This window comes from Cottoperca gobio, chromosome 22 (assembly GCF_900634415.1).
Source record: "Cottoperca gobio chromosome 22, fCotGob3.1, whole genome shotgun sequence".
Taxonomy (NCBI): Eukaryota; Metazoa; Chordata; class Actinopteri; order Perciformes; family Bovichtidae; genus Cottoperca; species Cottoperca gobio.
The window spans coordinates 22,513,167-22,524,473 of NC_041376.1; the positions used below are offsets into that span (position 1 = coordinate 22,513,167).

The following is an 11,307-nucleotide window of genomic DNA, read 5'->3' on the forward strand; positions in this document are numbered from 1 at the left end:
CAATATAAAGCAAGTGTATATGCTCTATTTTAGATTACGGCCATACCACACTGACAACGCCCGATCTCGTCTGATCTCGGAAGCTAAGCAGAGTTGGGCTGGGTCAGTACTTGGATGGGTGACCGCCTGGGAATACCCGGTGCTGTAAGCATTTTGTTTCCTTCTTAATTAGCAAAATGAAGACATGAATAGAACTGTCCGCGTATATTAAGAAAAGACAATTCATTGTGTTTTACCTTCAATATAAAGCAAGTGTATATGCTCTATTTTAGATTACGGCCATACCACACTGACAACGCCCGATCTCGTCTGATCTCGGAAGCTAAGCAGAGTTGGGCTGGGTCAGTACTTGGATGGGTGACCGCCTGGGAATACCCGGTGCTGTAAGCATTTTGTTTCCTTCTTAATTAGCAAAATGAAGACATGAATAGAACTGTCCGCGTATATTAAGAAAAGACAATTCATTGTGTTTTACCTTCAATATAAAGCAAGTGTATATGCTCTATTTTAGATTACGGCCATACCACACTGACAACGCCCGATCTCGTCTGATCTCGGAAGCTAAGCAGAGTTGGGCTGGGTCAGTACTTGGATGGGTGACCGCCTGGGAATACCCGGTGCTGTAAGCATTTTGTTTCCTTCTTAATTAGCAAAATGAAGACATGAATAGAACTGTCCGCGTATATTAAGAAAAGACAATTCATTGTGTTTTACCTTCAATATAAAGCAAGTGTATATGCTCTATTTTAGATTACGGCCATACCACACTGACAACGCCCGATCTCGTCTGATCTCGGAAGCTAAGCAGAGTTGGGCTGGGTCAGTACTTGGATGGGTGACCGCCTGGGAATACCCGGTGCTGTAAGCATTTTGTTTCCTTCTTAATTAGCAAAATGAAGACATGAATAGAACTGTCCGCGTATATTAAGAAAAGACAATTCATTGTGTTTTACCTTCAATATAAAGCAAGTGTATATGCTCTATTTTAGATTACGGCCATACCACACTGACAACGCCCGATCTCGTCTGATCTCGGAAGCTAAGCAGAGTTGGGCTGGGTCAGTACTTGGATGGGTGACCGCCTGGGAATACCCGGTGCTGTAAGCATTTTGTTTCCTTCTTAATTAGCAAAATGAAGACATGAATAGAACTGTCCGCGTATATTAAGAAAAGACAATTCATTGTGTTTTACCTTCAATATAAAGCAAGTGTATATGCTCTATTTTAGATTACGGCCATACCACACTGACAACGCCCGATCTCGTCTGATCTCGGAAGCTAAGCAGAGTTGGGCTGGGTCAGTACTTGGATGGGTGACCGCCTGGGAATACCCGGTGCTGTAAGCATTTTGTTTCCTTCTTAATTAGCAAAATGAAGACATGAATAGAACTGTCCGCGTATATTAAGAAAAGACAATTCATTGTGTTTTACCTTCAATATAAAGCAAGTGTATATGCTCTATTTTAGATTACGGCCATACCACACTGACAACGCCCGATCTCGTCTGATCTCGGAAGCTAAGCAGAGTTGGGCTGGGTCAGTACTTGGATGGGTGACCGCCTGGGAATACCCGGTGCTGTAAGCATTTTGTTTCCTTCTTAATTAGCAAAATGAAGACATGAATAGAACTGTCCGCGTATATTAAGAAAAGACAATTCATTGTGTTTTACCTTCAATATAAAGCAAGTGTATATGCTCTATTTTAGATTACGGCCATACCACACTGACAACGCCCGATCTCGTCTGATCTCGGAAGCTAAGCAGAGTTGGGCTGGGTCAGTACTTGGATGGGTGACCGCCTGGGAATACCCGGTGCTGTAAGCATTTTGTTTCCTTCTTAATTAGCAAAATGAAGACATGAATAGAACTGTCCGCGTATATTAAGAAAAGACAATTCATTGTGTTTTACCTTCAATATAAAGCAAGTGTATATGCTCTATTTTAGATTACGGCCATACCACACTGACAACGCCCGATCTCGTCTGATCTCGGAAGCTAAGCAGAGTTGGGCTGGGTCAGTACTTGGATGGGTGACCGCCTGGGAATACCCGGTGCTGTAAGCATTTTGTTTCCTTCTTAATTAGCAAAATGAAGACATGAATAGAACTGTCCGCGTATATTAAGAAAAGACAATTCATTGTGTTTTACCTTCAATATAAAGCAAGTGTATATGCTCTATTTAGATTACGGCCATACCACACTGACAACGCCCGATCTCGTCTGATCTCGGAAGCTAAGCAGAGTTGGGCTGGGTCAGTACTTGGATGGGTGACCGCCTGGGAATACCCGGTGCTGTAAGCATTTTGTTTCCTTCTTAATTAGCAAAATGAAGACATGAATAGAACTGTCCGCGTATATTAAGAAAAGACAATTCATTGTGTTTTACCTTCAATATAAAGCAAGTGTATATGCTCTATTTTAGATTACGGCCATACCACACTGACAACGCCCGATCTCGTCTGATCTCGGAAGCTAAGCAGAGTTGGGCTGGGTCAGTACTTGGATGGGTGACCGCCTGGGAATACCCGGTGCTGTAAGCATTTTGTTTCCTTCTTAATTAGCAAAATGAAGACATGAATAGAACTGTCCGCGTATATTAAGAAAAGACAATTCATTGTGTTTTACCTTCAATATAAAGCAAGTGTATATGCTCTATTTCAGATTACGGCCATACCACACTGACAACGCCCGATCTCGTCTGATCTCGGAAGCTAAGCAGAGTTGGGCTGGGTCAGTACTTGGATGGGTGACCGCCTGGGAATACCCGGTGCTGTAAGCATTTTGTTTCCTTCTTAATTAGCAAAATGAAGACATGAATAGAACTGTCCGCGTATATTAAGAAAAGACAATTCATTGTGTTTTACCTTCAATATAAAGCAAGTGTATATGCTCTATTTTAGATTACGGCCATACCACACTGACAACGCCCGATCTCGTCTGATCTCGGAAGCTAAGCAGAGTTGGGCTGGGTCAGTACTTGGATGGGTGACCGCCTGGGAATACCCGGTGCTGTAAGCATTTTGTTTCCTTCTTAATTAGCAAAATGAAGACATGAATAGAACTGTCCGCGTATATTAAGAAAAGACAATTCATTGTGTTTTACCTTCAATATAAAGCAAGTGTATATGCTCTATTTAGATTACGGCCATACCACACTGACAACGCCCGATCTCGTCTGATCTCGGAAGCTAAGCAGAGTTGGGCTGGGTCAGTACTTGGATGGGTGACCGCCTGGGAATACCCGGTGCTGTAAGCATTTTGTTTCCTTCTTAATTAGCAAAATGAAGACATGAATAGAACTGTCCGCGTATATTAAGAAAAGACAATTCATTGTGTTTTACCTTCAATATAAAGCAAGTGTATATGCTCTATTTTAGATTACGGCCATACCACACTGACAACGCCCGATCTCGTCTGATCTCGGAAGCTAAGCAGAGTTGGGCTGGGTCAGTACTTGGATGGGTGACCGCCTGGGAATACCCGGTGCTGTAAGCATTTTGTTTCCTTCTTAATTAGCAAAATGAAGACATGAATAGAACTGTCCGCGTATATTAAGAAAAGACAATTCATTGTGTTTTACCTTCAATATAAAGCAAGTGTATATGCTCTATTTTAGATTACGGCCATACCACACTGACAACGCCCGATCTCGTCTGATCTCGGAAGCTAAGCAGAGTTGGGCTGGGTCAGTACTTGGATGGGTGACCGCCTGGGAATACCCGGTGCTGTAAGCATTTTGTTTCCTTCTTAATTAGCAAAATGAAGACATGAATAGAACTGTCCGCGTATATTAAGAAAAGACAATTCATTGTGTTTTACCTTCAATATAAAGCAAGTGTATATGCTCTATTTTAGATTACGGCCATACCACACTGACAACGCCCGATCTCGTCTGATCTCGGAAGCTAAGCAGAGTTGGGCTGGGTCAGTACTTGGATGGGTGACCGCCTGGGAATACCCGGTGCTGTAAGCATTTTGTTTCCTTCTTAATTAGCAAAATGAAGACATGAATAGAACTGTCCGCGTATATTAAGAAAAGACAATTCATTGTGTTTTACCTTCAATATAAAGCAAGTGTATATGCTCTATTTTAGATTACGGCCATACCACACTGACAACGCCCGATCTCGTCTGATCTCGGAAGCTAAGCAGAGTTGGGCTGGGTCAGTACTTGGATGGGTGACCGCCTGGGAATACCCGGTGCTGTAAGCATTTTGTTTCCTTCTTAATTAGCAAAATGAAGACATGAATAGAACTGTCCGCGTATATTAAGAAAAGACAATTCATTGTGTTTTACCTTCAATATAAAGCAAGTGTATATGCTCTATTTTAGATTACGGCCATACCACACTGACAACGCCCGATCTCGTCTGATCTCGGAAGCTAAGCAGAGTTGGGCTGGGTCAGTACTTGGATGGGTGACCGCCTGGGAATACCCGGTGCTGTAAGCATTTTGTTTCCTTCTTAATTAGCAAAATGAAGACATGAATAGAACTGTCCGCGTATATTAAGAAAAGACAATTCATTGTGTTTTACCTTCAATATAAAGCAAGTGTATATGCTCTATTTTAGATTACGGCCATACCACACTGACAACGCCCGATCTCGTCTGATCTCGGAAGCTAAGCAGAGTTGGGCTGGGTCAGTACTTGGATGGGTGACCGCCTGGGAATACCCGGTGCTGTAAGCATTTTGTTTCCTTCTTAATTAGCAAAATGAAGACATGAATAGAACTGTCCGCGTATATTAAGAAAAGACAATTCATTGTGTTTTACCTTCAATATAACAGCAAGTGTATATGCTCTATTTTCAGATTACGGCCATACCACACTGACAACGCCCGATCTCGTCTGATCTCGGAAGCTAAGCAGAGTTGGGCTGGGTCAGTACTTGGATGGGTGACCGCCTGGGAATACCCGGTGCTGTAAGCATTTTGTTTCCTTCTTAATTAGCAAAATGAAGACATGAATAGAACTGTCCGCGTATATTAAGAAAAGACAATTCATTGTGTTTTACCTTCAATATAAAGCAAGTGTATATGCTCTATTTTAGATTACGGCCATACCACACTGACAACGCCCGATCTCGTCTGATCTCGGAAGCTAAGCAGAGTTGGGCTGGGTCAGTACTTGGATGGGTGACCGCCTGGGAATACCCGGTGCTGTAAGCATTTTGTTTCCTTCTTAATTAGCAAAATGAAGACATGAATAGAACTGTCCGCGTATATTAAGAAAAGACAATTCATTGTGTTTTACCTTCAATATAAAGCAAGTGTATATGCTCTATTTTAGATTACGGCCATACCACACTGACAACGCCCGATCTCGTCTGATCTCGGAAGCTAAGCAGAGTTGGGCTGGGTCAGTACTTGGATGGGTGACCGCCTGGGAATACCCGGTGCTGTAAGCATTTTGTTTCCTTCTTAATTAGCAAAATGAAGACATGAATAGAACTGTCCGCGTATATTAAGAAAAGACAATTCATTGTGTTTTACCTTCAATATAACAGCAAGTGTATATGCTCTATTTAGATTACGGCCATACCACACTGACAACGCCCGATCTCGTCTGATCTCGGAAGCTAAGCAGAGTTGGGCTGGGTCAGTACTTGGATGGGTGACCGCCTGGGAATACCCGGTGCTGTAAGCATTTTGTTTCCTTCTTAATTAGCAAAATGAAGACATGAATAGAACTGTCCGCGTATATTAAGAAAAGACAATTCATTGTGTTTTACCTTCAATATAAAGCAAGTGTATATGCTCTATTTTAGATTACGGCCATACCACACTGACAACGCCCGATCTCGTCTGATCTCGGAAGCTAAGCAGAGTTGGGCTGGGTCAGTACTTGGATGGGTGACCGCCTGGGAATACCCGGTGCTGTAAGCATTTTGTTTCCTTCTTAATTAGCAAAATGAAGACATGAATAGAACTGTCCGCGTATATTAAGAAAAGACAATTCATTGTGTTTTACCTTCAATATAACAGCAAGTGTATATGCTCTATTTCAGATTACGGCCATACCACACTGACAACGCCCGATCTCGTCTGATCTCGGAAGCTAAGCAGAGTTGGGCTGGGTCAGTACTTGGATGGGTGACCGCCTGGGAATACCCGGTGCTGTAAGCATTTTGTTTCCTTCTTAATTAGCAAAATGAAGACATGAATAGAACTGTCCGCGTATATTAAGAAAAGACAATTCATTGTGTTTTACCTTCAATATAAAGCAAGTGTATATGCTCTATTTCAGATTACGGCCATACCACACTGACAACGCCCGATCTCGTCTGATCTCGGAAGCTAAGCAGAGTTGGGCTGGGTCAGTACTTGGATGGGTGACCGCCTGGGAATACCCGGTGCTGTAAGCATTTTGTTTCCTTCTTAATTAGCAAAATGAAGACATGAATAGAACTGTCCGCGTATATTAAGAAAAGACAATTCATTGTGTTTTACCTTCAATATAAAGCAAGTGTATATGCTCTATTTTAGATTACGGCCATACCACACTGACAACGCCCGATCTCGTCTGATCTCGGAAGCTAAGCAGAGTTGGGCTGGGTCAGTACTTGGATGGGTGACCGCCTGGGAATACCCGGTGCTGTAAGCATTTTGTTTCCTTCTTAATTAGCAAAATGAAGACATGAATAGAACTGTCCGCGTATATTAAGAAAAGACAATTCATTGTGTTTTACCTTCAATATAAAGCAAGTGTATATGCTCTATTTTAGATTACGGCCATACCACACTGACAACGCCCGATCTCGTCTGATCTCGGAAGCTAAGCAGAGTTGGGCTGGGTCAGTACTTGGATGGGTGACCGCCTGGGAATACCCGGTGCTGTAAGCATTTTGTTTCCTTCTTAATTAGCAAAATGAAGACATGAATAGAACTGTCCGCGTATATTAAGAAAAGACAATTCATTGTGTTTTACCTTCAATAAACAGCAAGTGTATATGCTCTATTTTCAGATTACGGCCATACCACACTGACAACGCCCGATCTCGTCTGATCTCGGAAGCTAAGCAGAGTTGGGCTGGGTCAGTACTTGGATGGGTGACCGCCTGGGAATACCCGGTGCTGTAAGCATTTTGTTTCCTTCTTAATTAGCAAAATGAAGACATGAATAGAACTGTCCGCGTATATTAAGAAAAGACAATTCATTGTGTTTTACCTTCAATATAAAGCAAGTGTATATGCTCTATTTTAGATTACGGCCATACCACACTGACAACGCCCGATCTCGTCTGATCTCGGAAGCTAAGCAGAGTTGGGCTGGGTCAGTACTTGGATGGGTGACCGCCTGGGAATACCCGGTGCTGTAAGCATTTTGTTTCCTTCTTAATTAGCAAAATGAAGACATGAATAGAACTGTCCGCGTATATTAAGAAAAGACAATTCATTGTGTTTTACCTTCAATATAAAGCAAGTGTATATGCTCTATTTTAGATTACGGCCATACCACACTGACAACGCCCGATCTCGTCTGATCTCGGAAGCTAAGCAGAGTTGGGCTGGGTCAGTACTTGGATGGGTGACCGCCTGGGAATACCCGGTGCTGTAAGCATTTTGTTTCCTTCTTAATTAGCAAAATGAAGACATGAATAGAACTGTCCGCGTATATTAAGAAAAGACAATTCATTGTGTTTTACCTTCAATATAAAGCAAGTGTATATGCTCTATTTTAGATTACGGCCATACCACACTGACAACGCCCGATCTCGTCTGATCTCGGAAGCTAAGCAGAGTTGGGCTGGGTCAGTACTTGGATGGGTGACCGCCTGGGAATACCCGGTGCTGTAAGCATTTTGTTTCCTTCTTAATTAGCAAAATGAAGACATGAATAGAACTGTCCGCGTATATTAAGAAAAGACAATTCATTGTGTTTTACCTTCAATAAACAGCAAGTGTATATGCTCTATTTTCAGATTACGGCCATACCACACTGACAACGCCCGATCTCGTCTGATCTCGGAAGCTAAGCAGAGTTGGGCTGGGTCAGTACTTGGATGGGTGACCGCCTGGGAATACCCGGTGCTGTAAGCATTTTGTTTCCTTCTTAATTAGCAAAATGAAGACATGAATAGAACTGTCCGCGTATATTAAGAAAAGACAATTCATTGTGTTTTACCTTCAATATAACAGCAAGTGTATATGCTCTATTTTAGATTACGGCCATACCACACTGACAACGCCCGATCTCGTCTGATCTCGGAAGCTAAGCAGAGTTGGGCTGGGTCAGTACTTGGATGGGTGACCGCCTGGGAATACCCGGTGCTGTAAGCATTTTGTTTCCTTCTTAATTAGCAAAATGAAGACATGAATAGAACTGTCCGCGTATATTAAGAAAAGACAATTCATTGTGTTTTACCTTCAATAAACAGCAAGTGTATATGCTCTATTTTAGATTACGGCCATACCACACTGACAACGCCTGATCCGGAAGCTAAGCAGAGTTATGGGTCAGTACCATGGGTGACCGCCGGAAATACCCGGTGCCAAGCATTGTTTCTCTTCCAGGACTTAGGCAAAGCAATTTACCGCTGGACTGGTTTAGAAGGAACCTGTTAGATGTCATGTGAAGACAGGCTTTTGGTATATTTTCCAAAAAAAGTGCTACCGAGAAGTCCAATGCTTAAGCGTGCTCAGGATTTCACTGGCTTTTACCAAGTTGAAAGCCAATCGCTGATTGGAATCGTAAGAGGTTACGGACATCGGGCACACAGTCTGTATTCCCCCCCCCCCTCCAAAATCTAGACCGGGCATTGTCCCTAACCCCTTTTACTCATTCCGGACTAATTTATTAAATCCATTAAACACAATCGCCTTACCCTATACCCATAACATGCAGCTCCTTACCCAGGAGGACCCACACCACACACACACACACACCACACACCCAGAGACAACATGGGAAACAAATGTTTTACCCCACAAGCTTTATAAAAAGATGTAAGCTTAAAACAGAAATGTGAACCTCTGGAATAAACTGTTAATAATAACATATCTGGGGTTTCCTCATTAAACGAGCATTAAATAATCAGGATGAAAACACACTCACAAGTGACAGCTGTTGTGACACTACACATGTTCAGATTCACGATAAGGCTCGGTTATCTATCCTTCTCTTCATCCACTCCAACATGCAAGCCGAGCATCTGGGCAGAGAAGACCAGCAGAGACTCCAACGGAACAAGAAGCTGGTCCTGATGGTGATCGGACCAGCGCGGAATCCACACCACGGAGCAGCACTTGCCAGCGTATGTCCAACAAGGTATTATTCCATCAAATCACTATTCTGCACAGTCTGATGAGAAGCACTGGAACTACAGTCTTATATTCACCACTGAATGTACACGACAGCTGTTTCAGTGTGGTATGGCCGTAATCTGAAATAGAGCATATACACTTGCTTTATATTGAAGGTAAAACACAATGAATTGTCTTTTCTTAATATACGCGGACAGTTCTATTCATGTCTTCATTTTGCTAATTAAGAAGGAAACAAAATGCTTACAGCACCGGGTATTCCCAGGCGGTCACCCATCCAAGTACTGACCCAGCCCAACTCTGCTTAGCTTCCGAGATCAGACGAGATCGGGCGTTGTCAGTGTGGTATGGCCGTAATCTGAAATAGAGCATATACACTTGCTTTATATTGAAGGTAAAACACAATGAATTGTCTTTTCTTAATATACGCGGACAGTTCTATTCATGTCTTCATTTTGCTAATTAAGAAGGAAACAAAATGCTTACAGCACCGGGTATTCCCAGGCGGTCACCCATCCAAGTACTGACCCAGCCCAACTCTGCTTAGCTTCCGAGATCAGACGAGATCGGGCGTTGTCAGTGTGGTATGGCCGTAATCTGAAATAGAGCATATACACTTGCTGTTATATTGAAGGTAAAACACAATGAATTGTCTTTTCTTAATATACGCGGACAGTTCTATTCATGTCTTCATTTTGCTAATTAAGAAGGAAACAAAATGCTTACAGCACCGGGTATTCCCAGGCGGTCACCCATCCAAGTACTGACCCAGCCCAACTCTGCTTAGCTTCCGAGATCAGACGAGATCGGGCGTTGTCAGTGTGGTATGGCCGTAATCTGAAATAGAGCATATACACTTGCTGTTATATTGAAGGTAAAACACAATGAATTGTCTTTTCTTAATATACGCGGACAGTTCTATTCATGTCTTCATTTTGCTAATTAAGAAGGAAACAAAATGCTTACAGCACCGGGTATTCCCAGGCGGTCACCCATCCAAGTACTGACCCAGCCCAACTCTGCTTAGCTTCCGAGATCAGACGAGATCGGGCGTTGTCAGTGTGGTATGGCCGTAATCTGAAATAGAGCATATACACTTGCTTTATATTGAAGGTAAAACACAATGAATTGTCTTTTCTTAATATACGCGGACAGTTCTATTCATGTCTTCATTTTGCTAATTAAGAAGGAAACAAAATGCTTACAGCACCGGGTATTCCCAGGCGGTCACCCATCCAAGTACTGACCCAGCCCAACTCTGCTTAGCTTCCGAGATCAGACGAGATCGGGCGTTGTCAGTGTGGTATGGCCGTAATCTAAATAGAGCATATACACTTGCTGTTATATTGAAGGTAAAACACAATGAATTGTCTTTTCTTAATATACGCGGACAGTTCTATTCATGTCTTCATTTTGCTAATTAAGAAGGAAACAAAATGCTTACAGCACCGGGTATTCCCAGGCGGTCACCCATCCAAGTACTGACCCAGCCCAACTCTGCTTAGCTTCCGAGATCAGACGAGATCGGGCGTTGTCAGTGTGGTATGGCCGTAATCTGAAATAGAGCATATACACTTGCTGTTATATTGAAGGTAAAACACAATGAATTGTCTTTTCTTAATATACGCGGACAGTTCTATTCATGTCTTCATTTTGCTAATTAAGAAGGAAACAAAATGCTTACAGCACCGGGTATTCCCAGGCGGTCACCCATCCAAGTACTGACCCAGCCCAACTCTGCTTAGCTTCCGAGATCAGACGAGATCGGGCGTTGTCAGTGTGGTATGGCCGTAATCTGAAATAGAGCATATACACTTGCTGTTTATTGAAGGTAAAACACAATGAATTGTCTTTTCTTAATATACGCGGACAGTTCTATTCATGTCTTCATTTTGCTAATTAAGAAGGAAACAAAATGCTTACAGCACCGGGTATTCCCAGGCGGTCACCCATCCAAGTACTGACCCAGCCCAACTCTGCTTAGCTTCCGAGATCAGACGAGATCGGGCGTTGTCAGTGTGGTATGGCCGTAATCTAAAATG

The 11,307-nt window shown here is 42.7% G+C and overlaps 1 protein-coding gene and 43 non-coding genes across 44 annotated transcripts in view; 36 read left to right on the forward strand and 8 right to left on the reverse strand.

Moving 5' to 3' along the window:
- LOC115027765 (actin-histidine N-methyltransferase-like) overlaps positions 1–11,307 on the forward strand; it is a 33,997-nt gene that overhangs the window by 7,682 nt on the left and 15,008 nt on the right. The window contains 1 exon segment of the mRNA XM_029461248.1: positions 9,091–9,255. Coding sequence (XP_029317108.1) covers positions 9,091–9,255 — 165 coding nt within the window.
- On the forward strand, positions 33–151 carry LOC115027990 (5S ribosomal RNA). The gene has a single exon (XR_003834484.1). It is a non-coding gene; the product is annotated as a 5S ribosomal RNA (ribosomal RNA).
- Positions 272–390, forward strand: LOC115027991 (5S ribosomal RNA). The gene has a single exon (XR_003834485.1). It is a non-coding gene; the product is annotated as a 5S ribosomal RNA (ribosomal RNA).
- Positions 511–629, forward strand: LOC115027992 (5S ribosomal RNA). The gene has a single exon (XR_003834486.1). It is a non-coding gene; the product is annotated as a 5S ribosomal RNA (ribosomal RNA).
- On the forward strand, positions 750–868 carry LOC115027993 (5S ribosomal RNA). The gene has a single exon (XR_003834487.1). It is a non-coding gene; the product is annotated as a 5S ribosomal RNA (ribosomal RNA).
- On the forward strand, positions 989–1,107 carry LOC115027994 (5S ribosomal RNA). Its single transcript, XR_003834488.1, has one exon. It is a non-coding gene; the product is annotated as a 5S ribosomal RNA (ribosomal RNA).
- On the forward strand, positions 1,228–1,346 carry LOC115027995 (5S ribosomal RNA). Its single transcript, XR_003834489.1, has one exon. It is a non-coding gene; the product is annotated as a 5S ribosomal RNA (ribosomal RNA).
- LOC115027996 (5S ribosomal RNA) lies at positions 1,467–1,585 on the forward strand. The gene has a single exon (XR_003834490.1). It is a non-coding gene; the product is annotated as a 5S ribosomal RNA (ribosomal RNA).
- LOC115027997 (5S ribosomal RNA) lies at positions 1,706–1,824 on the forward strand. The gene has a single exon (XR_003834491.1). It is a non-coding gene; the product is annotated as a 5S ribosomal RNA (ribosomal RNA).
- On the forward strand, positions 1,945–2,063 carry LOC115027998 (5S ribosomal RNA). The gene has a single exon (XR_003834492.1). It is a non-coding gene; the product is annotated as a 5S ribosomal RNA (ribosomal RNA).
- LOC115027999 (5S ribosomal RNA) lies at positions 2,183–2,301 on the forward strand. The gene has a single exon (XR_003834493.1). It is a non-coding gene; the product is annotated as a 5S ribosomal RNA (ribosomal RNA).
- Positions 2,422–2,540, forward strand: LOC115028001 (5S ribosomal RNA). The gene has a single exon (XR_003834495.1). It is a non-coding gene; the product is annotated as a 5S ribosomal RNA (ribosomal RNA).
- Positions 2,661–2,779, forward strand: LOC115028002 (5S ribosomal RNA). Its single transcript, XR_003834496.1, has one exon. It is a non-coding gene; the product is annotated as a 5S ribosomal RNA (ribosomal RNA).
- Positions 2,900–3,018, forward strand: LOC115028003 (5S ribosomal RNA). The gene has a single exon (XR_003834497.1). It is a non-coding gene; the product is annotated as a 5S ribosomal RNA (ribosomal RNA).
- On the forward strand, positions 3,138–3,256 carry LOC115028004 (5S ribosomal RNA). The gene has a single exon (XR_003834498.1). It is a non-coding gene; the product is annotated as a 5S ribosomal RNA (ribosomal RNA).
- Positions 3,377–3,495, forward strand: LOC115028005 (5S ribosomal RNA). The gene has a single exon (XR_003834499.1). It is a non-coding gene; the product is annotated as a 5S ribosomal RNA (ribosomal RNA).
- Positions 3,616–3,734, forward strand: LOC115028006 (5S ribosomal RNA). The gene has a single exon (XR_003834500.1). It is a non-coding gene; the product is annotated as a 5S ribosomal RNA (ribosomal RNA).
- LOC115028007 (5S ribosomal RNA) lies at positions 3,855–3,973 on the forward strand. The gene has a single exon (XR_003834501.1). It is a non-coding gene; the product is annotated as a 5S ribosomal RNA (ribosomal RNA).
- Positions 4,094–4,212, forward strand: LOC115028008 (5S ribosomal RNA). The gene has a single exon (XR_003834502.1). It is a non-coding gene; the product is annotated as a 5S ribosomal RNA (ribosomal RNA).
- LOC115028009 (5S ribosomal RNA) lies at positions 4,333–4,451 on the forward strand. The gene has a single exon (XR_003834503.1). It is a non-coding gene; the product is annotated as a 5S ribosomal RNA (ribosomal RNA).
- On the forward strand, positions 4,572–4,690 carry LOC115028010 (5S ribosomal RNA). The gene has a single exon (XR_003834504.1). It is a non-coding gene; the product is annotated as a 5S ribosomal RNA (ribosomal RNA).
- Positions 4,813–4,931, forward strand: LOC115028012 (5S ribosomal RNA). The gene has a single exon (XR_003834506.1). It is a non-coding gene; the product is annotated as a 5S ribosomal RNA (ribosomal RNA).
- Positions 5,052–5,170, forward strand: LOC115028013 (5S ribosomal RNA). The gene has a single exon (XR_003834507.1). It is a non-coding gene; the product is annotated as a 5S ribosomal RNA (ribosomal RNA).
- On the forward strand, positions 5,291–5,409 carry LOC115028014 (5S ribosomal RNA). Its single transcript, XR_003834508.1, has one exon. It is a non-coding gene; the product is annotated as a 5S ribosomal RNA (ribosomal RNA).
- On the forward strand, positions 5,530–5,648 carry LOC115028015 (5S ribosomal RNA). Its single transcript, XR_003834509.1, has one exon. It is a non-coding gene; the product is annotated as a 5S ribosomal RNA (ribosomal RNA).
- On the forward strand, positions 5,769–5,887 carry LOC115028016 (5S ribosomal RNA). The gene has a single exon (XR_003834510.1). It is a non-coding gene; the product is annotated as a 5S ribosomal RNA (ribosomal RNA).
- On the forward strand, positions 6,009–6,127 carry LOC115027912 (5S ribosomal RNA). Its single transcript, XR_003834411.1, has one exon. It is a non-coding gene; the product is annotated as a 5S ribosomal RNA (ribosomal RNA).
- LOC115027913 (5S ribosomal RNA) lies at positions 6,248–6,366 on the forward strand. Its single transcript, XR_003834412.1, has one exon. It is a non-coding gene; the product is annotated as a 5S ribosomal RNA (ribosomal RNA).
- On the forward strand, positions 6,487–6,605 carry LOC115027914 (5S ribosomal RNA). The gene has a single exon (XR_003834413.1). It is a non-coding gene; the product is annotated as a 5S ribosomal RNA (ribosomal RNA).
- Positions 6,726–6,844, forward strand: LOC115027915 (5S ribosomal RNA). Its single transcript, XR_003834414.1, has one exon. It is a non-coding gene; the product is annotated as a 5S ribosomal RNA (ribosomal RNA).
- Positions 6,966–7,084, forward strand: LOC115027916 (5S ribosomal RNA). Its single transcript, XR_003834415.1, has one exon. It is a non-coding gene; the product is annotated as a 5S ribosomal RNA (ribosomal RNA).
- LOC115027918 (5S ribosomal RNA) lies at positions 7,205–7,323 on the forward strand. The gene has a single exon (XR_003834417.1). It is a non-coding gene; the product is annotated as a 5S ribosomal RNA (ribosomal RNA).
- LOC115027919 (5S ribosomal RNA) lies at positions 7,444–7,562 on the forward strand. Its single transcript, XR_003834418.1, has one exon. It is a non-coding gene; the product is annotated as a 5S ribosomal RNA (ribosomal RNA).
- Positions 7,683–7,801, forward strand: LOC115027920 (5S ribosomal RNA). Its single transcript, XR_003834419.1, has one exon. It is a non-coding gene; the product is annotated as a 5S ribosomal RNA (ribosomal RNA).
- LOC115027921 (5S ribosomal RNA) lies at positions 7,923–8,041 on the forward strand. The gene has a single exon (XR_003834420.1). It is a non-coding gene; the product is annotated as a 5S ribosomal RNA (ribosomal RNA).
- Positions 8,163–8,281, forward strand: LOC115027922 (5S ribosomal RNA). The gene has a single exon (XR_003834421.1). It is a non-coding gene; the product is annotated as a 5S ribosomal RNA (ribosomal RNA).
- On the reverse strand, positions 9,506–9,624 carry LOC115027923 (5S ribosomal RNA). Its single transcript, XR_003834422.1, has one exon. It is a non-coding gene; the product is annotated as a 5S ribosomal RNA (ribosomal RNA).
- Positions 9,745–9,863, reverse strand: LOC115027924 (5S ribosomal RNA). The gene has a single exon (XR_003834423.1). It is a non-coding gene; the product is annotated as a 5S ribosomal RNA (ribosomal RNA).
- Positions 9,985–10,103, reverse strand: LOC115027925 (5S ribosomal RNA). The gene has a single exon (XR_003834424.1). It is a non-coding gene; the product is annotated as a 5S ribosomal RNA (ribosomal RNA).
- Positions 10,225–10,343, reverse strand: LOC115027926 (5S ribosomal RNA). Its single transcript, XR_003834425.1, has one exon. It is a non-coding gene; the product is annotated as a 5S ribosomal RNA (ribosomal RNA).
- LOC115027927 (5S ribosomal RNA) lies at positions 10,464–10,582 on the reverse strand. The gene has a single exon (XR_003834426.1). It is a non-coding gene; the product is annotated as a 5S ribosomal RNA (ribosomal RNA).
- On the reverse strand, positions 10,703–10,821 carry LOC115027929 (5S ribosomal RNA). Its single transcript, XR_003834428.1, has one exon. It is a non-coding gene; the product is annotated as a 5S ribosomal RNA (ribosomal RNA).
- On the reverse strand, positions 10,943–11,061 carry LOC115027930 (5S ribosomal RNA). The gene has a single exon (XR_003834429.1). It is a non-coding gene; the product is annotated as a 5S ribosomal RNA (ribosomal RNA).
- Positions 11,182–11,300, reverse strand: LOC115027931 (5S ribosomal RNA). Its single transcript, XR_003834430.1, has one exon. It is a non-coding gene; the product is annotated as a 5S ribosomal RNA (ribosomal RNA).